At 40.4% G+C, this 23,324-nt stretch overlaps 1 protein-coding gene across 7 annotated transcripts in view; it reads left to right on the forward strand.

Moving 5' to 3' along the window:
• The first annotated feature begins 855 nt into the window (after positions 1–855).
• Positions 856–23,324, forward strand: part of TFCP2 (transcription factor CP2) — a 59,399-nt gene continuing 36,930 nt past the window's right edge. For 6 of the 7 annotated variants that reach the window (XM_026000345.2, XM_026000346.2, XM_026000347.2 and 3 more), the window contains exon 1: positions 856–1,495. In XM_026000345.2, coding sequence (XP_025856130.1) covers positions 1,374–1,495 — 122 coding nt within the window. In that variant the 5' untranslated portion in view covers positions 856–1,373. The remainder of the gene's footprint in view (positions 1,496–23,324) is intronic. The other variant, XM_072765285.1, reaches the window with a different exon arrangement.

The following is a 23,324-nucleotide window of genomic DNA, read 5'->3' on the forward strand; positions in this document are numbered from 1 at the left end:
TCATAAAGTTCCTGACATATAGTTGATGCTTAATAAACAATGGACATTATTATTTGGTCCTAAATAAAGGAAGAAGGTGGACCGGGTATGGTTATCCCCACTTTGCAAACGAGGAATCTCTCTCCACGAGAGTAAACGATTATTCGAGAGTCACCGGACCCGTTAAGCGAAGCCGCCAGCCCGAATCCTAATCTTCAGACCTTTTAAAAACTACAACTTTCAGCCATCTCCTGCCTTCCCGTCCAAAATGCATTAGGGGGAACGCGGAAGGTGAGCAGAAGCGGAGTCTTGACCTTCGGAGAGGGGGGCTTAAGGGCAGGGAGTATTCCAGCCGCAGAGGAGCGCCTGCGGGGAGGGAGCGCCGGGGAGGCGGCCCGCGATCCTCCAGGGCCCGGGGCGGGTCCGGTAGGCCCGGAGCGCAGGCCGCACCCGCGCCCTAAGCGCGGACTGGGAGCCCGCGGGAGGCAGCCGCCGGGTAGCCCCAGGCAGGGCCCTTTAAACTGGAGCCACCTGCCGCACGCGGGGCCCTCTCTCGGACCGCCCCGCCCATCCCGCGCAGCTAGCCAATCAGCACTGCCCGGTCCCACGGGCCCGCCTCCTCATTGGCGAGCCGCAGGGTGACGTCACGGTCTCCGGACCCGCAGAGAAAGAGGGCGCCCTGATTGGCTGGCGCCGGGGCGGGCGGTGCGGGGGACCCCGGCGAGTCTGGGTCTCCAGCCGCTGCTGGGCTCTCCCCTTCCATGTTCCGAGGCCGTGAGGGGGGCGGGGGGGCTGCTGCAGGGGGCGGGGAGTCGACTCGGCGGACCCCCGGGCTTGGTTCTGAGAGCCTTGGGGTTGAGGAGGGCTGACCGGAAGTGAGCGCGGGGCTGACCGGAAGCGAGGCCTGGAGGGGAGACAGGGAGCGAGCGGGCGAGCGGGCGAGCGGGCGCGGGTCCCCGGAGGGAGGGGGCTTCCCGGAGAAGGGGCCTGGCGGGGGGCGGGGGGGAGGTGCCGGGGCGGCGTGCGCGCGCGGGGCGGGCAGCGGGTCGCTGCTGCGGGTGTGTGCGGAGGGCAGCGGGGGAGGCCGGGGAGGGGGAGCGCGGGAGGCCGGAGCTGCCGCGGGGGCGCGGGGCCGGTGGAGCCGAGGGGCCCTCGCGCGGCTGCGGAGCGCTGGGTGCGAGGGAGCCCGGAGGTGGAGGCCGGAGCTGGGATTAGTGGTGCGGGCGGTGCGGCTCCGGCCTGGGGTCGGCCCGAGGGGTCTGCGTGGGCGACCTCGGGTGTGAGGGAGTCCCCGAGGGCCCTGCGCCCGCGCCCCCCGCCCCGTGGGGTCCAACCCCACTGCTCGCCTTTGTACGAGAAGCAGCGGGGTCTCCTGGGGCAGGGAAGGAGCCAGCATGGCCTGGGCTCTGAAGCTGCCCCTGGCCGACGAAGTGATTGAATCCGGGCTGGTGCAGGACTTCGACGCTAGTCTGTCCGGGATCGGCCAGGAACTGGGTGCTGGTGCCTATAGCATGAGGTGAGTGAGCTTTGCTCTTTTTATTTTTATTTTTTATTTTTTGATCCAGACCCTTGCACTCTTCTAAATAACAAAAGCAGGAAAGAGAATGGAAGGTGGTGCGTGTGCGTGTGTGTGTGTGTGTGTGTGTGTGTGTGCAGGGGGTGGGGGGTGGGGACAAAGGGGGAGGTGTTTATAGAGTTAAATAAGCTGCGGTTAGGGAACGTGGACTCGTTTCTTTGTTGCTCTGAATAGGGACTGTTGTGTAAGAAAGGAAGCCAGAGGTGGTGGGCAGCGTCAGGTCTGTGCGGGGTCAGTGGAAGGTGCAAGAAGGGCCCTTGGGTAGCAAAACAGGTGAACGTGCACAGGGTGTCTGTCGTGCCCAACGCGGGAGACTTAGAGATGCGAGAAGGGGGCGACGTGGGGCCTGTTAGGGATGTTCGGGAGTCGGGGAGCTGGGGCTGAGTGATGGAGGTCGGTTGCCTGCTTGTTGGGAGGAAGAGCGAGACCTTCCTTGGGCGAACAAGTCCACGCATCGGTACTTTGGCCGGCTCTACGGATTCACTCTAGGAATTGTCTGCCCTTTTTTTTTTTTTTTTTTTTAATTGTCTGCCTTTTTGAAACATAAGCTTGGAAAAGGAAAAGTCTCGGATGACTTTTAGATACTTCTGGACTTCATAGTGCATCCAGGCAGATGTTGGTAACAAATAAAAATCTGCGAAAGTAGCATGACTTCTTCCCGTGTGGTTTATTGGCTGTGCGTGAGCTGCTTCATTCCCCAAGTAGAGTTGGTTTCGTTTATGAGGCCTACAGGAGTCATTCTGGGACTGTTGAGACATCTGCACTTTAGCGTGGGGTGGAATATAATTGGGTTTCCAAGTGCATTTTTCAGGCTGAAGATAAATAAGTGAGTTTTTTTTTTTTTTTTTTTTTAAGATTTTATTTGCTTATTCATGAGAGACACAGAGAGAGAGAGATTGAGAGAGAGAGGCAGAGGGAGAAGCAGGCTCCATGCAGGGAGCCCAACGCGGGACTCGACCCCGGGTCCCCAGGACCATGCCCTGGGCTGAAGGCAGGCAGCAAACCGCTGAGCCATTCCAGGGATCCCTCTCTCTCTCTCTCTCTCTCTCTCTCTTTTTTTTTTTTTTAATATTTTATTTATTTATTCATGAGATACACAGGCAGAGGGAGAAGCAGGCTCCATGCAGGGAGCCTGATGTGGGACTGATCCCGGGTCTCCAGGATCACACCCTGGGCTGAAGGCAGATGCTGAACCGCTGAGCCACCCAGGGATCCCCAATAAGTGAGTCTTCAAGAGACTTTAGAACATCACAGTTTGAATTTACGGATTTATAGGGGAAGGGTGTTTTTTTTTTTTTTTTTAAAGGGGGAAAGTGGACAAATTTTATATTCTGATAGTGAGATCCTTTGAGAGTTATGTAATGTAAACCTCTTGTCTTTGTCCCTGTCAAACCAAAATGGATTTTCCTCATTGAAATAAAATGAGTTAGAGCTTAATACTTCATCTTCAGTACTCAGAATAATAAAGGCTATCCTTGTATACGTATTATAGTGATTTTTCAGGGAAATTTAAGTGCTATCATGCAATGCTAATTAGGGTTGAGAAATTTAATTCTAGTTTTGCCTGTCCTTGTTTACATAAGTCTGCCCTTAAAAATAGAGATTAGCTTGGTCTGAAAGTAAATGTCCCAATCCTGATCTTGTACAGCAGTAGCTGACATAATATTTGACAATTTGTCCTGCTGTTCATGTAAAGACTAACACAGCAAAAAGTTTGGTTTTCTCTAGATTATCGGAGGATGAAGATAATTAAATGTTACTGTACTTGAAACTGTATGAAAATAGTTAACATCGGGAATCCCTGGGTGGCTCAGCGGTTTAGCGCCTGCCTTTGGCCCAGGGCATGATCCTGGAGTCCCAGGATCAGGTCCTGCATCGGACTCCCTGTATGGAGCCTGCTTCTCCCCCTGCCTGTGTCCCTGCCTCTCTCTCTCTCTCTGTGTCTTTCATGAATAAATGAATGAAATCTTAAAAAAAAAAAAAAAGAGTTAACATCGTCAACAAACATTGTGTACATCTGTTATGTGCCTTCTGTACCAGGCAACCTTACATTTAAAAATGCTTTCCTATGTCATATACCCGAGTGGTCATCACTGGTATTAGTACCGTGGTTTGTGTTTTTACACATTTAGAATTTTTTTTCCTACATCAATTCTATAGGAGTTTTCAAACATAACTTTCTTTTTTCCCTAGAGCACAATATGCCAAAACTTGAAGTATATTCTCTTCGTTTCTTTCACCTTCCTCTTTTTTATGCATTTTGCTCTTGTCACTCTTCTCTTGACTCTGATACATGTTTAATCATTTGCATTAATTTGTATTTTTTTAAAGATTTTATTTATTTATTCATAAGAGACAGAGAAAGAGAGAGAGAGGCAGAGACGCAGGCAGAGGGAGAAGCAGGCTCCACACAGGGAGCCTGAAGTGGAACTCGATCCTGGGACTCCAGGATCACACCCTGGGCTGAAGGCGGCGCTAAACCGCAGAGCCACCAGGTGCCCCGAGTTCTTAGATTTTGATACAGATAGTCCAGCGACCACATTTTAAGAAACAGTGACTAGAGGAGTTTTCATACACCGAGACAATGATTCTTTACTCTTGTGTTTCTCCCTTTAACTAAACCTTGTAATCAATTTTCCTACACCTTTATTAGGGAAAATGTTCTCTTTGACCATCTATTTGTTTGTAAGATATATTCCTTAATATATTCATTTTACCCTAATTTGTATATTTTTTGCTGCATCTTATAATGGTTTCACTTCAAATCTATTGATTTATATTTTACAAAGGTTCATCTTTACTGGATTTCTGTTGTTGTTTAAAGATTTTATTCATTCATTCATGAGAGACATAGAGACAGAAACAGACACAGGCAGAGGGAGAAGCAGGCTCCATGCAGGGAACCCTACGTGGGACTCAATCCCTGGACCCCAGGATCACGCCCTGGGCTGAAGGCAGCGCTAAACCGCTGAGCCACCCAGGCTGTCCTGGATTTCTGTTTTGGACTCTTGATCTGCCATTGTATTCAGTAAAGTTCTTTCTTTTTTAGTAAAGTTCTTTTTCTGAGTGGTTCTTTAATATTCTTCTTACTTTTTTCCTTACATTTTAATACAAAGAACACATTTTCTAGTTAAAATAAATGAAATTCCCCAAAAACATGCTAAGTAAGAGGAGCCAGTCACAAAAGACCACACAACATATGATTCCACTTTTATGAAATGTCCAGAATAGGCAAACTTACAGAGACAAGAAGTAGAATAGTGATTGACTAGAGCTTGGGGAAAGAGGTAATAGGAAGTGACCACTAATTGTCCTGGGTTTTTTTGGGGGGGGGGCAGGAGGGATGTTGATAGAAATGTTCTAAAATAATGGTGAGGGGAACCTGGCTGGTTCAATTGATAGAGCATGTGACTCTAGATCTTGGGGTCATGAGTTCGAGCCCCGTGTTGGGCATAAAGATTACTTAAAATACATAATACGTATATAAAAATAAATTATGGTGATAGTTGCACAATTCTGTGACTACACTAAGGACAACGATATACTTTAGATGGGTAAATTGTATAGTATATGAACTGTATCAAAATAGAGCTGTTATAAAAAAAGTAAAAAAGATTAAATTTTGTAGTTTACTATTTTTTTTTTTTAAGATTTTATTTATTAAAGTGAGCGAGCAAGAGAGAGAGAGAGAGAGCTCTTGTATAAGCATGAGCAGGAGGAGGAGCAGAAGATGAGGGAGAAGCAGACTCCCTGCTGAGTGGGAGCTTGATGTGGGGCTTGACCCCAGGATCATTACCTGAGCTGAAAGCACTTAACCAACAGAGCCACCCGGGTGCCCCAAATTTTTAGTTTAAAAAGAATTTTCCATCTTTCATTGTTTAAAATTTGAGATGGAATTCACGTCTTAAAAATTAACCATTTTAAAGTGAACTATTCAGTGTTATTTAGTATATTCACAATATACAACCACCACCTCATCTGTCTAAAAGAAAATCCTGTGCCTCTTATGCAGTTGCTCCCCATTTCCACCGCCCCCCCTTTTCCCTGGCAGCCTGTCTGTATGGATTTACCTATTCTGGATATTTCATATAAATGAAATCCTATAATGTGTGACTTTTTGTGTTTGTCTTCTTTCACTTAGCATCACGTTTTCAGGGTCCATTTACATCATAGCATGTATCAGCACTTCAGTATTGCATTCCTTTTTATGACTGAATAATACAAATGTAGGTATCACAGCTTGTTTATTTGTTCATCCACTGGTAGATGTAGGGGTTGTTTCCACCTTTTGACTGTTATGAATAGTGCTAATGTATCATTTTGTTTTTAAAGGAGATGACCGTGAGATATTTATAAATATTTGTGTACAATTTTTTTAAAAGATTTTATTTATTTATTCATGAGAGACACACAGAGAGAGAGGGAGAAGCAGAGACACAGGGAGAAGCAGGCTCCATGCAGGGAGCCCGATGCGGGACTCGAACCTGGGACTCTGGGATCACGCTTTGAGCTGAAGGCAGACGTCTGCCCAACCACTGAGACACCCAGGGATCCCCACTAATTTCTTTTTTTAGTGCTCAATAATAGTGTAGTCTGGATGTATCAGTTTATTCATTCGCTTACTGAAGGACATCTTGGTTCCTTCCAAGTTTTGTCAATTACGAATAAAACTGTTATGAAACTTCCATGTGCAGGTTTTTTGTGTAGAGATAGTTTCCAACTCTTTTGGGTAAATAACAGCAAGGAATGCAATTCCAGATGATATGGTAAGAGTACGTGTAGTTTTGTAAGAAACTGCCAAACCGTCCTCCAACGTGGCTGTACCATTTCGCATTCTTACTGGAAATTGGTGAGAGTTCCCTTTGCTCCACATCCTTGTCAGTATTTGGTGTTGTCAGTGTTTCAGTTTGGCTATTCTAATATGTGTGTAGTAGATACTAAACTTTTTCAATAACTGTCAAACTGTTTTATACAATAGGTGAACCAGTTTATGTTCCACCAGCAACGTACAAGTGTTCCTGTTACTCTATACTCTTACCAGAACTTCTTATTTCTGCTTTTATTTTCCCATTTTAATTTTTTGTTGTTCTGATTAAACCCATCCTTGTGAATGTGCAGTGGTATGTCATTGTGATTTTGTGTTTTGCTATTCCTTAATGGCTATAAAGTTGAACATCCTTTCACGTGCTTGCTGCTGGTCGTTTGTGTATCTTCTTTGGAGAAGTGTCTGTTCAGGTCTTTTTTGGTTTGGTTTTGTTTAAAATTTATTTGTTTATTTAGAGAGCGAGAGCATGCGTGTGCACTCGAGAGTGAACACATGAGGGGAGGGGCAGAGGGGGAGAATCTTCAACCAGACTGCCCGCTGAGTGTGGAGCCTGTTGTGGACCTGGATCCTGCCACCCAGGAGATCATGAACCTAAGCCAAAACCAAGAGTTGGCTGCTCAACCGACTGAGCCACCCAGGTGCCCCTCCCCTTTTTAAGTAATCTCTGCACGTGGAACTCAAACTCACAACCCGGAGATTGAGTCACATGTTCTACCGACTGAGCCAGCCAGGTGCCCCATCAACATATGGTCTCCAACTTATGATGGTTCAACTTATGATTTTTTGGCTTTACAATGGTGTGAAAGTGATACACATTCAGTAGAACCTGTACTTCTAATTTTGTATTTTGAACTTTTACTGGCTGAAGATATGCAATACAATACTTTTTCATGATGTGAGGCAGTGCAGTGAGCCACAGCTCTTAGTTAGCCAGGCAGTCAGGAGGGTAAATAAATGATATGCTTACAATTATTCTGAATCCTTTTTTTGGAAAAGGAAATGAAATCATTCCATTTTTTACTTTCAGTATGAATTTCAGTAAGTAATAGGATTCTCAATACTTCATTATAAAATAGGCTTTGTGTAAGATGACAAATCTTAGGCTAATGTAAAATGTTCTGAATACATTTAAAGTAGTAGGCCAGGCTAAGCTATGATGTTTGGTAGGTTAGATACATTAAATATATATTTGACTGACAATGTTTTCAACTTAGGATGGATTTATTGGGATATAACCCCATTTAAGTCAAAGAAGATCAGTACAAGTCTTTCATATCATTGGTTAAATTTATTCCTGGGTATTTTATTCTTTTGGATGCTATTATACATGGAATTGTTTTCTGAATTTCCTTTTTGGATTGTTTTTTGCTAGTATATAGAAACAACTGATTTTTTTGTGTTGATCTCATATTCTGCAACTTTGCTGAATTCATTTATTAGCTCTCGTAGTATTTTTCTGGATCCTATGGAATTTTCTTTTTTTTTTTTAATTTTTATTTATTTATTCATGAGACACACACACACACACACACACACACACACACAGAGGCAGAGACACAGGCAGAGGGAGAAGCAGGCTCCATGCAGGGAGCCTGATTTTTATTCTTTTTCTTGATTAATTGTTCTTGCGAGGACTTCCAGTACAATGTTGAATAGCAGTGGTGAAAGTGGGCATCCTTATCTTATTCCTGATTTTAGAGGGAAAGTTTTCAGTCTTTCACCATTGAGCTGTGAATTTTTCATTAATGCGCTTTTAATGTTAAGGAAGTTTCTTTCTATTCCTAGTTTGTTGTGTGTGTGTGTTTTATTGTGGTAAAAAAAAAAACATAAAATTTACCATTTTAGCTATTTTTAAGTGTACAATTAGTTCATTGACATTAAATACATTCACATTGTTGTGCAACTGTTACCACCATCCATCTCCAGAATTTTTTCATCATCCCAAACTGAAACCCTCTACTCAATCACTAATTCGCCTAGTCTCTGGTAATCACCATTCTGATTTCTGTCTTTATGAATTTAACACACCAGGAATCTCATAAATGAAGTTATACAAATTTGTCCTTATGTGACTGCCTTTTTTCACTTAGCATAATGTCTTCAAGGTTTTGCTGGGTGTTTTCATTATGAAAGGGTGTTAAATTTTGTTCAGTGCCTTTTCTGTGTCTGTTGAGATGATCATGTGGCATATTACATTGATTTCCTTATGTTGAACCATCCTTGTATTTCTAGGAAGATTCTACTTAGTTACAGTGTATAATCATTTTAATGTGCTATTGGGTTCAGTTTGATAGTATTGTGTTGAGGATTTTTGTGTTTTTATTCAGGGATGTTGGTCTGTAGTGTCCTTTTCCTCTGGCATTTTTGTCTGGCTCTGATGTCAGGATAATGCTGGCCTTGTAGAATGTTAGAAAGAGTTTAAGCAAGATCGGTGTTAATTCTTTAAATGTTTGGTAGAATTCACCAATGAAGGCATCTGGATCTAGACTTTTCTTTGTTGAGAGGATTTTGATTACTGATTCAATCTCTTGTTATATGCCTGTTGAGATTTGTTATTTCTTCTTAGGTCAGTTTTGGTATTTTGTTTCTAGAAATTTTTTTTTGTATCTATATTATTTTTTGGTGTAAAGTTGTTCATAGTGTTCTCTTATCATCCTTTCATTTCTATAAAGTTGGTGGTAATAGCCCACTTTCATTTCTGATTTATTTGTGTCTTTTCTCTTTTTTTTCCCTGGATAGTCTAGCTAAAAGTTTGTCAGTTTTGTTGATTTTTTTTTTAAAAAGATTTTATTTCTTTATTTGAATGAGAGAGAGAGAGAAGGTGCAGAATTGGAGGGAGAGGCAGACTCCCTGTTAAGTGGGAAGCCTGATACAGGTCTCAATCCCAGGACTCTGGGATCATGACCTGAGCTGAAGACAGATGTTTAACTGACTGAGCCACCCAGGTGCCCTGCAATTTTGTTGATCTTTTTAAAAAACTGGCCTTTGGTATTGTGGATTCACTACTATTTTTTAAAATTTTCTACTTCATTTTCCCTCATCATCCTTATTATTTCGTTCCTTCTGGTTTTGGATCTAGTTTGCCTTTTTATTGATTTATTTTTAGTTCCTTAAGATGTAAAGTTAGATTATTTGACTTGAAGTCTTTCTCCTTTTTATGTAAGCATTTAATATTTTGAATTTCCCCAAGTATTGCTTTCACTTTGCCCTATAAATTTTTGGTATATTGTGTTTTCATGTGTCTCAGTATTTTCTAATTTCCCTACTGATGTTTTTTTCTTTCACTTATTGGTTGAGAGTGTGTTGCTTATTTTCCACATATTTGCAAATTTTATAGTTTTCCTTTTATTGATTCCTAGCTTCATTCCATTGTGGTCAGAGAAAATTGGTATGATTTTGATTTTTTTTTTTAAAGTTATTGAGAATTGGTTTATGGCCAAACATGCAGTTTATCCTGGAGAATGTTTTATGTGTGCCTGAGAAGAATATATATTCTCCTGTTGTTGGTTGAAGTAATCTGTATATGTCTGTTAGGTCTAGTTGATTTAAAATGTTTTTTAAGTCATCTGTTCCCTTATTGATCTTCTGTCTAGATGTCCTATTCATTATTTAAACTGGGGATATTGAAGTCTCTAATCATTGTGGTAGAAATGTCTGTTTTCACCTTCAGTTTTATCAGTGTTTGCTTCTTATATTGGGGGTTCTGTTATTTGGTGTGTAAATGTTTATAATTATTTTTTTGACAAATTGTCTTTAAATCAATATAAAAGTCCTTCTTTGTTTCTTGTGACAACTTTTGACTAAGTTCTGTTTTGTTTAATATTTGATTAGTACCGAAGGTCTCTTTTGGTTACTATTTGCATGGAATATTTTCTTCTATTCTTTTAACTTATTTGTGTGTTGTATCTAAAGTGAGTCTTCCATAAGCAACATGTGGTTGGTCATTTAAAAAAAAAATCTTTTCTGCCAATCTGTCTTTAATTGGTGAGCTAATCCATTTGTACTTAAAATTTATTACTGATAATGAAGGACTAATTTCTGCCATTGTGCTATTTTTTTTTTTTTTTTTTTTTTTTAAGAGAGAGAGAGACGCACACAGTGGGAGGAATAGCAGAGGGAAAAGGACAAACAGACTTCATGCTGGGTGCAGAGCCTGACAGAGGCTTGATCCCACAACCCTGAGATTGTGACCTAAACCAAAATCAAGAGTTGGATGCTCAACTGACTAAGTTACCCAAGTGCCCTTGTGCTATTTGTTTTCTATATGTCTCATATATATATATCTGTTCCTCAGTGACTCTTCTTTTGTGTTTGATTTTTTTTCTGAGGTACCATTTTTATTTCCTATTTATTTCCCCCTTTCTTGGGGGGGGTATATTTTTCAAGTTATTTTCTTAGTGGTTACTGTGGGGATTACAGTTAATATCCTAAGTGTATAGCAATCTAATTTGAATTGATACCAATTAGACTTATTATGGTGGTCATTTTGCAATATATATGGATAGCAAATCATTATGCTTTACACCTAAAACTAGCATGTTATATATCAATTATAACTCAATTGAAAAAAAATAGCATACTGGGGTGTCCAGGTGGCTTAGTAGTTAAAAAGTGTCCGCCTTTGGCTTGGGTCATGGGACCTAGGGCCTTGTGTTGGAGCAGGTATTGGGGTCCGTGCTCAGCAAGGAACCTACTTCTCCTTCTTCCTCTCCCTGCCACTCCCCCTGCTTGTATGTGTTCTCTCTTTCTGTCTGTCAAATAAATAAAATCTTAAAAAAAAAAAAAAACAACCCATCATTCATTAACTTCTGTTCCTGTCCAATTCTGTTTTCACTCTGTTATTGTTACCAGTTATGTCTTTATACATTGTTTGCCTGTTACCATAGATTTATCTTTCTTTTCTTTTCTTTTTCCTTCCCTTCCCTTCCCTTTCCCTTTCCTTCCCTTCCCCTTCCTTTCCCTTCCCTTTCCCTTTCCTTCCCTTCCCCTTCCTTTCCCTTCCCTTTCCCTTTCCTTCCCCTTTCCTTCCCTTTGCCTTCCATTTCTCTTCCATTTTCCTTCCCTTTCCCTTCCCTTCCCTTTTCTATTTTTAAGTAAGCTCTGCACCAAACATAGGGCTCAAACTTACAGCCCTGAGATAAGAAGTCGTGTGCTCCACTGATAGTCAGGTACCCTTATGCTTTTAAATCATATAGGGAACAAAAAGAGGAGTTACACAACGAAAATACAGTATGTTAACCTTTATATTTATCTATGTGACCTGTGTAATGATCTTTTTTCTTCATATGACTGTGAGTTACCATCTAGTCTTTCTTTTTTTTTTTTTTTTTTTTAATTTTTTTATTATTATTTATTTATGATAGTCACAGAGAGAGAGAGAGAGAGAGGCAGAGACACAGGCAGAGGGAGAAGCAGGCTCCATGCACCGGGAGCCCGATGCGGGATTCGATCCTGGGTCTCCAGGATCGCGCCCTGGGCCAAAGGCAGGCGCCAAACCGCTGCGCCACCCAGGGATCCCACCATCTAGTCTTTCATTCAAGCTGAAGGATACCCTTTAGCATTTCCTGTAGGGCAGGTTTACTAGCAATAAACTCCTGTAGCTTTTGTTGAGAAATATTTTAGTTTTTCCTTTGTTTCAGAATTCTTGGTTTTTAGTTTCAGCACTTTACATGTATCATTCCACTGGCTTCTGGCTTCCAGGGTTTCTGATGAGAAAATAGTTTCATTCCCTTATAATGTGATGAGTCACTTTCTACTGCTTTGAAGATTCTGTTTTTCAACAGTTTGAATATAATGTATGTTGGTATGGCTCTCTTTGTATTTATCCTTTTGAAGTTTGTTGAACTCTTTGGATGTGTAGATTCATGTCTCTCATCAAATTTGGAAAGTTTTTAACTATTGTTTCTTCAATTTTTTTCTGCCTCTTCCTCTCCCTCTTCTCCTAGGACTCTAATAGTACGTACATTGCTGCACTTGATGATGTATCTTAGGCCTCTTATTTTCTGTTCATTTTTCTTCATTCATTTTTCTTTTTTAAAAGATTTATTTATTTACTTATTCATGAGAGAGAGAGAGAGAGAGAGAGAGAGAGGCAGGCAGAGACACAGGCAGAGAGAGAAGCAGGCTCCATGCAGGGAGCCCGATGTGGGACTTGATCCCGGGATTCCAGGATCATGCCCTGGGCCAAAGGCAGGTGCTCAACCACTGGAGCCACGTAGTCGTCCCCATTCATTTTTCTTTCTGCCCCAAGTCTGAGTAATCTCAACTTGCTATCTTCAGGTTTGCTGATTCTTTCTTCTGCTGATCTGATGCTAAATCCCTGTAGTAAACTTTTATTTATTTATTTTTAACAATTATTTTTTACAGATTTTATTTATTTATTCATGAGAGACAGAGAGAGAGAGGCAGAGACACAGGCAGAAGGAGAAGCAGGTTCCCTGCAGGGAGCCCAATGTGAGACCCAGTCCCAGAACCTCGGGATCATGCCCCAGTGGAAGGGACCCAGGCATCCCCCCTCTAGTGAATTTTTAATTCCAACTATTATACTTTTGGGTCCAGAATTTCTATTTGTTTCCTTTTTATAATTTTTGTCTTTTATTGCTGTTCTTTACTCGTTCATATCATACATTGTTCTCCTGATTCCTTTATTTGTCCATCATTTCCTTCAGCTCTTTGAGTATATTTAAGGTTTTTGTATATTAACTCTAGTATCTGGGCTTGTTCAAGCATAGTTTCTGTCAATTTCTCTTTTCTTGTGAATTGGCCATGATTTTCTTTGTATGCTTTGTAATTTTTTGTTTAGAACTGGACATTTTGAATATTGAAATACAGTAACTCTGGAAATCAGATTCTACTCTCTCCCTAGAGATTACTATTGTTACTTGATTAAAGCTGAAGTCAGGGGGCATTTGGGTGGTTCAGTGGTTAAATGCCTGCCTTTGGCTTAGGTCATGATCCTGGGGTCCTGGTATGGAGTCCCACAGAAGCCTCCCTGCAGGGAGCCTGGTTCTTCCTCTGCCTTTGTCTCTGCCTCTTCCTCTGTGTCTCTCATGAATAAATAAATAAAATCTTAAAAAAGAAAAAAGCTGAAGCCATCCATTTGTTTAGTGACTTTCCCAAAATAATTTTGCAAAGAGTTTGTTCCTTGTTTTATATGGTCACTGATGTCTCTTCTGTTATCTCTATGGTCAGCCAGTGACTTGACAGAAATTTTCTTAAATGCCTGAATCTAAAAAGAGGAAAAAAAGAATGTTTCTTTAAATCCCCTTGTCTGACTCTGCTAAGGAAGCCACCTCAAATGGGGTTGAAACAGTGGCTAGCCTGTGTGCCAGCTCCTCAGCAATCAAAAGTAGTGATCAAAACATATAACCTTAATTTTTGGAGGATAGAGTCCCTAATACCCACCCTTAACACCAGCAGCCTGCAACAGGATCTCAGGCTACTCTCCCCACAGCTGTCTGCCAAGGGACTGGGAGCTCAGGGAAGATAGATAATATGCCAAATGCTGGAATTCACTAAAATTTACCAGCTTCTTTCTTCATCAAGCATTCCCTTGGATGCTGCTAGTGTTTGACTGGATTCCAAAGTTCCAAAATAGTTGCTTCAAGCATTTCTTGCCAGCTCAATAGTTATTTTGGTGGAGGGAATAATTCCGAGCTTCCTACTTTGCCATCTTTGATGACCTTCTCTGTCCTTAATCTATAGTAGCCTTTTAATTGGTCCAATCCTGCTTCCAGCACTGCACTCATCACCCCCCCCCCCCCCACAGCCTGTTCTCTACACAGAAACTTTTATGAGTGTGTGTAAAAAATAAAAAATAAAAATATTAATTTCAGACTTGCAGAAAGATTTACAAAAACAGTACAAAGAATCTATAAATACTCTTTACCAGGATTACTCAAATGTTAACATTTTGCTGTATTTGTTTTATCTTTTGCCCTCTCTTTCCTCTCCCAACACCTAGAATTATTATTATTACTATTTTTCTGAACTGTTTAAGGGATGCCTGGGCAGCTCAGTTAAGTGTCCAACTTTTGATCTCAGCTCAGGTCTCTATCTCAGGGTTGTAAGTTTGAGCCCCACATTGGACTCCATGCTGAGTGTAGAGCCTACTTAATTAAAAAAAAATGAACTGTTTAAGTTATAGATATGGTACCCCTTAATACCTAAATACTTTAGTGTGTATTTTTAAAAATATTTTATTTATTTATTTAAGAGAAAGAGCAAGAGAGAAAGAGTACAAGTGGAGGAGAGGGGCAAAGGAAGAAGGATAAGCAGACTCCCTGCTGAGCAGGGAGCCCAACGTGGGGCTCCATTCTAAGTTCCCGGGATCATGACCTGAGCCGAAGGCAGACACTTTAACTGACTGAGTCAACCAGGTGCCCCACTTTAGTGTATATTTTTATTTTATTTATTTTATTTTAATTTTTTTTTCAGTGTGTGTTTTTAAAAAACATGAAATTTTCTTACTTAACTATAATATAGTGATCAAAATTAGGAACTTAACACACAATACTGTGATCTAATCTGTGGACCTTACTCAAATTTTGCCAGTTATACCAATAATGTCCTTTATAGCAGAAAAACATCCAAGATCATGTATCGATTCAGTTGTCATATCTCTTTGTCTCGTTTAGTCTATAACAGTTCCTGAGTCTTTGTATTTTTATATTAACAACTTGATGAGGACAGGCCAGTTATTTTGTAGACTAGCCCTCAATTTGGGTTTGTTTGATGCTTACTCATGATAGATTCGGGTTATGCACTTTGGGTGGTACTACCTAAGGGATGCTGAGTTCTCAGTGTATCCCATCAGGATGCACATGTTACTGATTGATCCCATTACTGGCAATGTTAATTTGAACTACTTAATAAAGGTGGTGTGTGCTAATTTTCTCCATTGTAAATTTATTATGTTGCCTTTTGTAATTAGTATCTTGTGGGGAGATCTCTTGAGACTGAGTAAATATCCTGTTACTTTCAAGCTTTCATCCACTAATTTTAGCATTTGTGAATGATTCGTACCCTAATTAATTTCTTTATGATAATTGCTAAATGATTTTTTTAAAGTTTTTATTTATTTATTTGACAGAGTGAGAACACAAGCAGGGAGAGGAGCAGGCAGTGGGAGAGGGAGGAGGAGGGAGCAGGGAGCCCGATATGTGGCTCGCTCCCGGAACCCTGGGATCTTGACCTGAGCGGAAGGCAGATGCTTAACCCACTGAGCCACCCAGGCACCTAAATGATGATTTTCTAACTATGTCTTTCCTTCTACATTTATTGATTAGGTTTCCTTTCATTTTTAAGGTTTTACTTATTTAAGAGAGAGAGAGACAGAGAGCAAGCAAGCCAGAGAGAGCACCAATAGGGGGGAGAGGCAGAGGGAGAGGGAAAATCAGGCTCCCTGCTGAGGGCTCAATCCCAGGACCTCAGGATTGACCTGAGCTGAAGGTAGACACTTGACTAAGTCACCCTGGTGCCCCAATGATTGGCTTTCTACTATAGGAAGGAACTTTCCCTTCTTATTTATTTTTAACAATGTCGCTTTGGAGATTTTTACTTTATTCAAAATATTATAATCTTTTACTACCACTACATATTTTGATCAAATTGTTCTGGATTTGGCTGGAAGAACTGCTTCAAACTGGTTCTGCAAAGAAGCCTTTTAAAATTAAGGTCTTAAGAAAAAATTAAGATCTTGTAAACGTCTATTGTCCTGAGGTAACTACTGATAACACCCTCATTCACTCACCAGAGTGTCCCTGTTTAAATGCTACATTATATAATCACTTTATTTAAAATGAAAAGCAAAAAAATAAAATAAATAGAATAAAATGTAGAGCAGATCATTTTACTTTTCTCCTGAAAACTCTCCAATGATTTTGCATCTCACTTTGAATTAAAGCCTCTGTTCTGGTACCAATGTACACAGGATGCCCTTCAGATCATCTTGTCTATATCGATTCTTCATGGCATGCTCTGTCCTAGCCACATCTGGCCGTCTTAGAGTTCCTCGGATGCTATGCACACTCTCACCTCAGTGCCCTTGCATTTGTTCTTACTCTTCCTGAAACAGCCTTCTACATTCCCTACTTCCTTTAGGTTTCTGCTCAGATGTCGCTTTATCAGAGAGAGGTTCTGTAGCCACCCTCATGGAAAATAGCAAGCACCTTCTCCTCACCAGTACTCTTCCTCTCTCTGAACATCTCCTGTCTTATTCATTTGTTTGCCTGTTTCTTCAACTAGAATAAATGCTCCACGAAGGCAGTATATCCCTAGCGTTTTAGAAGGAGGGTACCTGGCAGGTAGTTTGTATGGATTTGTTGGGTATGTGAACTGAACTCACTCATTGACTGTTTTATTTCAAAGGTAACTAGTGTAACAGTTTCTGAGGCAGCTATTTATCAAAGCTGAGTTTTGTTCATTTTGCTGTCCTTTTTCATTACTGTTGGCCCTCACTTTTCCCCCCTTCAACTATTACCTATCCATCTTCTAAACCTCCATCTCTCTCTTTTTTTTAAATCTTAGAATTGGTCTGTTGTTACTCCCTGTTCCTTTACTTTCCCTTTTCGTTTGGGTCTCTTATGATAGACGGTGTATTTAGGTGAGATTCTTCCCATTGCCACAAAGTTTATCACTAGTTCTGAAAAAGTGTTAAAAAAATGAGTAAGAATGTTTAACTCCAAATTCAGGTTACTGTTGCCTCTGGAGGTCTAGGGGAATATAATGGAAGAAGGATACAGAGGGCTTCAACTGTTAGTGTTCTATTTCTTAAGTGGAGTAGAGTGTACACAGGTATTGGTTATACTTCTTTATCTTTTTATATGTCTGAAATACTGCATAAGTCTAAGGAAAAAAGTGTCCAGCACATAATCGATTGCTGGCCAGCTTTCCTCATCTTTTTAAGTTGTCCTGTCATTCATTGCCTTTTTTTAAGCGAAGCTCTGTAAGTTTTTCTTTGCTTCCTTACGTTTTTTGCTCTCATAATTCTTACAGAAGATGCCCTCCAATCAAACAGTATTGCCATTCCTGCCTTTTTCTACTTTGATACCTTCTCTTTTTTTTTTTGCACCGCCTCCTGTCCTGCCCTCCTCCTTTGTCTGCCTGGTTGGTAGTCATTTCCTTTTGTAGCTGATACTTCATTCTCCTGATGTATCATCAAGCTAGAATCTAGGAGAAAAATAGATTGGGGACTTTGATTACACAAAGTACTGCTCTGATTTGCCTTTCACTGCCGGTTCATGCTTTGTGTGCATATCAAGTCTTGGTTGATTCAATCACTCAGCAGATTTTTATTCATTCAACAAATATTTGGATGTCTTCTGAATGCTAGGTTTTGTACAGCTTGACTGTGTAGCTTTGAGTCTTTCCCATGTGCTCTTATATCTAGTGCTATGTCTAGTGCTATAGGATTAAAAGACAAATCGAGCAGGTTTTTGTCTTTACTTGCTTACAATTTGCTAGAGAACATAAGACCTGTAGATAAATAGGTATGATACAGGCTAGAAATTGATATGCTAAGACACTTATAAAGTGGTATAGGAGTTCAGAGCATAGAAATACTACTTCTACCTCCTGAAGGGGTATCTGAAAGAGGAGTAAGGTTTGGCAATGCAAAGATGGAGAAAGAAGATATTCAAGGCACAGGGAGCATAGGATTAATGTAATTGCTGGATTACAGAGTTTGTGTATCTTTAAAATACAAAATAATGCTAAAATTGTTTTCCCTGGTATACTCGGAGTTTATGTGTTTACATTGTTATATATCCTAACCAATACTTTATTAAAAGATTTTATATATTTATATGAGAGAGAGGGAGAGAGAGATCACAAGCAGGGGGGAGGGGTAGAGGGAGAAGCAGATTCCCCACTGAGCAGGGAGCCTGATGTGGGACTGGATCCCAGGACCCTGGGATCATGATCTGAGCCCAAGGCAGACGCTTAACCGACTGAGCCACCCAGGCACCCCTAGCCAATACTTTAGTCAGTGTTTTAATTTTTGTTAATCAGTGGGTATGGAATTCATTGCATTTTCCTGACTTTTTATGAATCTGAGCACCTTTTAAATGTTTACTAGCCATTCATGTTTTCTCCTGAGAAGTAAGAGTTCAGGTTTTTTTGGTGGGAGGAGGGGTTGGTCCTTTTATATTAATTTATAGGAATTTTCAATATATTTTGAGTCCTCATCTTTTGTCAGTTATCTTGTGTAGCCATTATTCTCCCTGTTCGTGGATTATCATTGCATTTATGTGTCTTTGGTTCCAGAGTTCTTAATTTAGTGTATTATAACTTATGAATCTTTTCCTTTATGACATATGATTTTTATTTCATCTAAGAAATTTATCCCTACTAAGGCCATAGATTTATTCTATTTATTGTCTTCTAAAGGCCAGGAATTATTCTCCTATTATTGTCCTCTAAAAGTTTTACATTTTGGGGGCACCTGGGTGAGTCAGTCTGTAAAGTGTTAGACTTTTGGTTTTGGCTCAGGTCATGATCTCAGGGATCCTGAGATCCAGTCCCGATTGGGCACTGGGCTCAGTATAAAGTCTGCTCAAGATTCTCTCTCCCTCTCCCTCCCCATCTGTGCCCCCCCATTGTGTTCTTTCTCAAATAAATAAATAAATACATAAATAAATAAATAAATAAATAAATAAATAAATAAATAAATAAATAAAATCTTTTAAAAAATAAAAGTTACATATTTTCATTCTTTAAGTCTTTAATCCATTTAGAATTATTTTTTTAAATTAATGATTTTTTTTTATTGGGTGTTGGTAAGGATCCAATTCCATTTCTTTCCCTCCCATATAGATGTTGACTTTTTCCAACATTATTTTTTCAAAAGTCCAAACATTCTTCACTTATCAATACCAGCTGTGTCATAAATGAAATTTCTATATATGTAGGGTTGTCTTATGGGCTCTGTATTCTGTTAAATAGGTTAATTCATCTGAGTCAATTCCATGCTGTCTTAATTTTAATGCTTTGAAATAATTCTTGATATCTGACAGGGTAAATCTCTAATCTTTTTTTTTTTTTTAAGATTTTATTTATTCATGAGAAACAGAGAGAGAGAGAGAGAGAGAGAGACATACAGGCAGAGGGAGAAAAAGGCTCCGTGCGAGGACTGATGCAGGACTCAATCCCAGGACCCCAGGATCACAACCTGAGCCAAAGGCAGATGCTCAACCACTGAGCCACCCAGGTGTCCCAAAATCTCTAATCTTGTTCTTCTTCAAGAGTGTCTTGCCCCGGGGGATCTGACTCTTGGTTTCTGCTCAGGTCATGATCTCAGGGTTGTTCAACTGAGCCTTATGTTGGCCTCTGTGCTCAGCTCTGAATCTGCTTGTCTTTCTCCTGCTCCCCCTATTCCACTTGTATGCATGTGTGCTCTCTCCCTCAAATAAATCTTAAAAAAAAAAAAAAAGTATCTCGGCTATTCTTGACTTTGCTCATTGATACAAATTTTAGCATTAACTTATCAAATTGAATCTATTGAGATACTGATTGGAATTTAATCCATAGATCAATTTGGGAAAAATTTACATCTTTATGATATTCACTCTTTCAGTTCTTGAACATGATATAGCACTCTGTTTAGGTTTTATCTGAATATCTTTTGAATTCGTCTCCTTTGTCTTCTATTTTCATTGCTGATTCAGATTCTTATTTCTTACTTGAACTATTGTATTAATTTTGGACTGATCTCCATATCCTTAGTCTCCTTTTTGTAAGAGGCAGCCCACCATACTGAGCTCTGGAACTAGACTTAGGATTTATATTCTGGTTCCATTAGAATTGGGCAAGTCACTTAACCTCTCTTGCTTTAATAATAGTACTTACCTCATGGGGTTGTTATGAAGATTAAATGAGTTAATATATGTAAATAATTAGGACGTGTCAGGCAAACAGTAAACGTTCAATAAATGCTAGCTATTGTTACTATAAATTACAATAAATGCTCTGGTTTAAATTCCAATAGTTTAGGGATACCTGGGTGGCTCATTGGGTTAAGCATCTTTCGCTTAGGTCCTGATCCTAGGGTCCTGGGTCGAGCCCCACATTGGGATCCCTCCTCACCGGGGGGCTTGCTTCTGCCTCTCCCTCTTCCGCTCCCCCTGCTTGCACTCTCTTTCTGTCAAATAAGTAAATGCAATCTTTAAAAAATAAAAGATTAAAAAAATTTTAAGTAAGGTGCCTTGCTGGTTTATTTGGCAGAGCATGGGACGCTTGATCTCAGGGTTGTGAGTTCAAGTCTCACATTAGGTGTAGAGCCTATTTAATTAAATAAATTAAAAAAAATAAAAGTTAAAAAGTTTTTAAGTAATCTTTGCACCCAACGTGGGGCTCAACCTTAACCCAGAGATCAAGAGTCTCATGTGCTACAGACTGAACTAGCCAGGTGCACATAGTTTGAGCATTTTTTTTTAAAGATTTTATTTATTTATTCATGAGAGACAGAGAGAGAGAGAGAGAGACAGAGACAGAGAGAGGCAGAGACACAGGCAGAGGGAGAAGCAGGCTCCATGCAGGGAGCCTGACATGAGACTCGATCCTGGGTCTCCAGGATCAGGCCCTGGGCCGAAGGCAGCACTAAACCGCTAAGCTACCCAGGCTGCCCAGTTTGAGCATTTTGATGGATCATATTGCCATCCAATACAAGGGTGGGGAACATGGCAGGGAGGTAGGCTGGGCAGGAAAAATCAAGAGTTCTCCTTTGAATCCAGTCCATTTGATATCCCTGAGAGGCATCAAGGAGGCAAAATTATGTAGGTGTGTTTAAATATATTTAAATCTGGAATTCGGAATAGGAGTCTGGACCTAGTAGATGTGTTTGGGATTCATCAGAATAAGGTGATTTTTAAATGTCTGAGAATTAATGAGATCATCTGGGAGTACAGAAAGAGAATACCAAAACCAATTCCTGAGATTTTGTAGAAGAGGGGTTGCCACAAGGGAATTGGAGAGATGCTTTGGGTGAGGTGGGAAGAAAATCAGGAAAACATGTTCAGAGGCCAGTTAGGAGAGTGTTTCCATGGAAAGGTGAAGTGAAAGCCTAACTGTCATGGTTCCAGGAATGAATCAGAGATGAGGAAGTAGATACTATGTATATAGAGACTTTTAGTTACAGAAGGTACAGAGAAGTATAGCAGTAGTTGAAGGAGATGTAGAAGGACTTTTTTTTATTTTATTTATTTATTTATTTATTTTTTTTTTTTTAGGACTTTTTTTTAGAGGAGATGCTCAAACATAATTACAGTGGCTGTATTCTAGTAGAGGGAGATTGATGGTATATGCTTTGGGACAATCAAAGGAATAAAGTTCGTGGGAATTGAGAATGGATGGATTCCAAGTCCATGGGTAAGGACCAATGTTTCCTAGAAGGACTTTGCCTTTATTGTATTAGGAGCAAAAGGTAGGTAGGTTTGTAGGTTTGATAGTGGAAGATGCCTAAAAGTGTTGTATGACAAATTTAACTAGTTGTATTGGGTGTGGAGAGGCAACTGCAAGTAGCATGGAAATACTTAGGAGTTCTTTACAGGGGTTATAGGTAGCCAAGTACTTGGTGCAGTTTTGATAATAAATGATAGCATTTTCTGGACTGTTTGTCCACAGTATAACCCAATCATGTTTGTTGGATAGCCTAATTATATAAAGATCCAGATTTTCTTTTTCTTTTTTTTTTTTTTAAGATTTTATTTATTCATGAGAGACAGCGGAAGAGAGAGAGAGAGAGAGAGAGGCAGAGACATAGGCAGAGGGAGAAGCAGGATTCCTACAGGGAGCCTAACGCAGGATTGGATCCCAGGACCCCGGGATCACGACCTGAGCCAAAGGCAGGTGCTCAGCCACTTAGCCACCCAGGCGCCCCAAGACCCAGATTTTCTAATGGGCATATTATTATTATTTTAATTATTTATTTAAACAGTATTTATTGAGTACCCACTATGGTCAGGTCTTGTTGATACTAGGGTGACAAGACAAATGAGGTCTTGGCACTCTTGGAGCTTGCATTTTTATGAAAGAGTAGGTAGATAGACAAGGAAATTTCAGAAAGAAGTGCCATGATGAAAATATGTAGGATCTACTTTAGTATGTAGAGTGGTCAGGAATATCTCTTTGTAGACATGACAGCTTAGCAGGGACCTGAATGAAGAAAAAGAACCAGCCAGACAAAAATCTGAAATTTAGCTTCTGGGCATGGTGGGAGTCCATTATTGCAAAAGCTTTGAGCCCTTTTAGTGAACTCAGTTAATTGATACTATCATTCTCTTAGTATGAATCGAACAAATAGCTACATGGAAGTGTTGGAGCACACCATCTCTAGAAATATCTTTGGAGCATTGAACAGAAGCTTTTGATTGTGTTTTTTCCTCAGGAATGCTTTTGTTTTGTTTTGTTTTAGAGAGAAAGGGAGGCAGAGAGGGGGAGAGAGAATCTTAAGCAGGCTCCACACCACCCCCACTCTCCACATGCGCCCCCACCCCCCCAGGGGTGGATCTCATCACCTGAGATCTAGACCTGAGCTGAAATCAAGAGTCAGATGCTTAATGGACTGAGCCACCAGGCGCCTTCCTTCAGGAATGTTTTGAACAGGTGCTGCTTTATGCCAGTCTTTGAGTAATAAAAAAGGACAGAATTTGGATAAAATTTGTTTACTGTTTTCCCACGGCCTGAAACAGTGCCAACCAGGCACATAAGTGCAAAGTATTTATTGAGTGAATGGATGCATAAACTTGAATTTATATCTGCTCTTCACTAGCTGCATAACCTTGGGCAAAATTTTAACATCTCATATTACTTGAGTTTCAGTTTCTACAAATGGCAGATGAGGAGGGGGACACTGTTCCTTCTGCCCCACAGCACTATTACGTGGGTTAAATGTGAATTTATATGTAAAAAATCTGTGGTAGTAGTTGAGTTGGGAGTGAAGGAGCATAA

Source organism: Vulpes vulpes, chromosome 8, assembly GCF_048418805.1.
Source record: "Vulpes vulpes isolate BD-2025 chromosome 8, VulVul3, whole genome shotgun sequence".
In the NCBI taxonomy this organism is placed as follows: Eukaryota; Metazoa; Chordata; class Mammalia; order Carnivora; family Canidae; genus Vulpes; species Vulpes vulpes.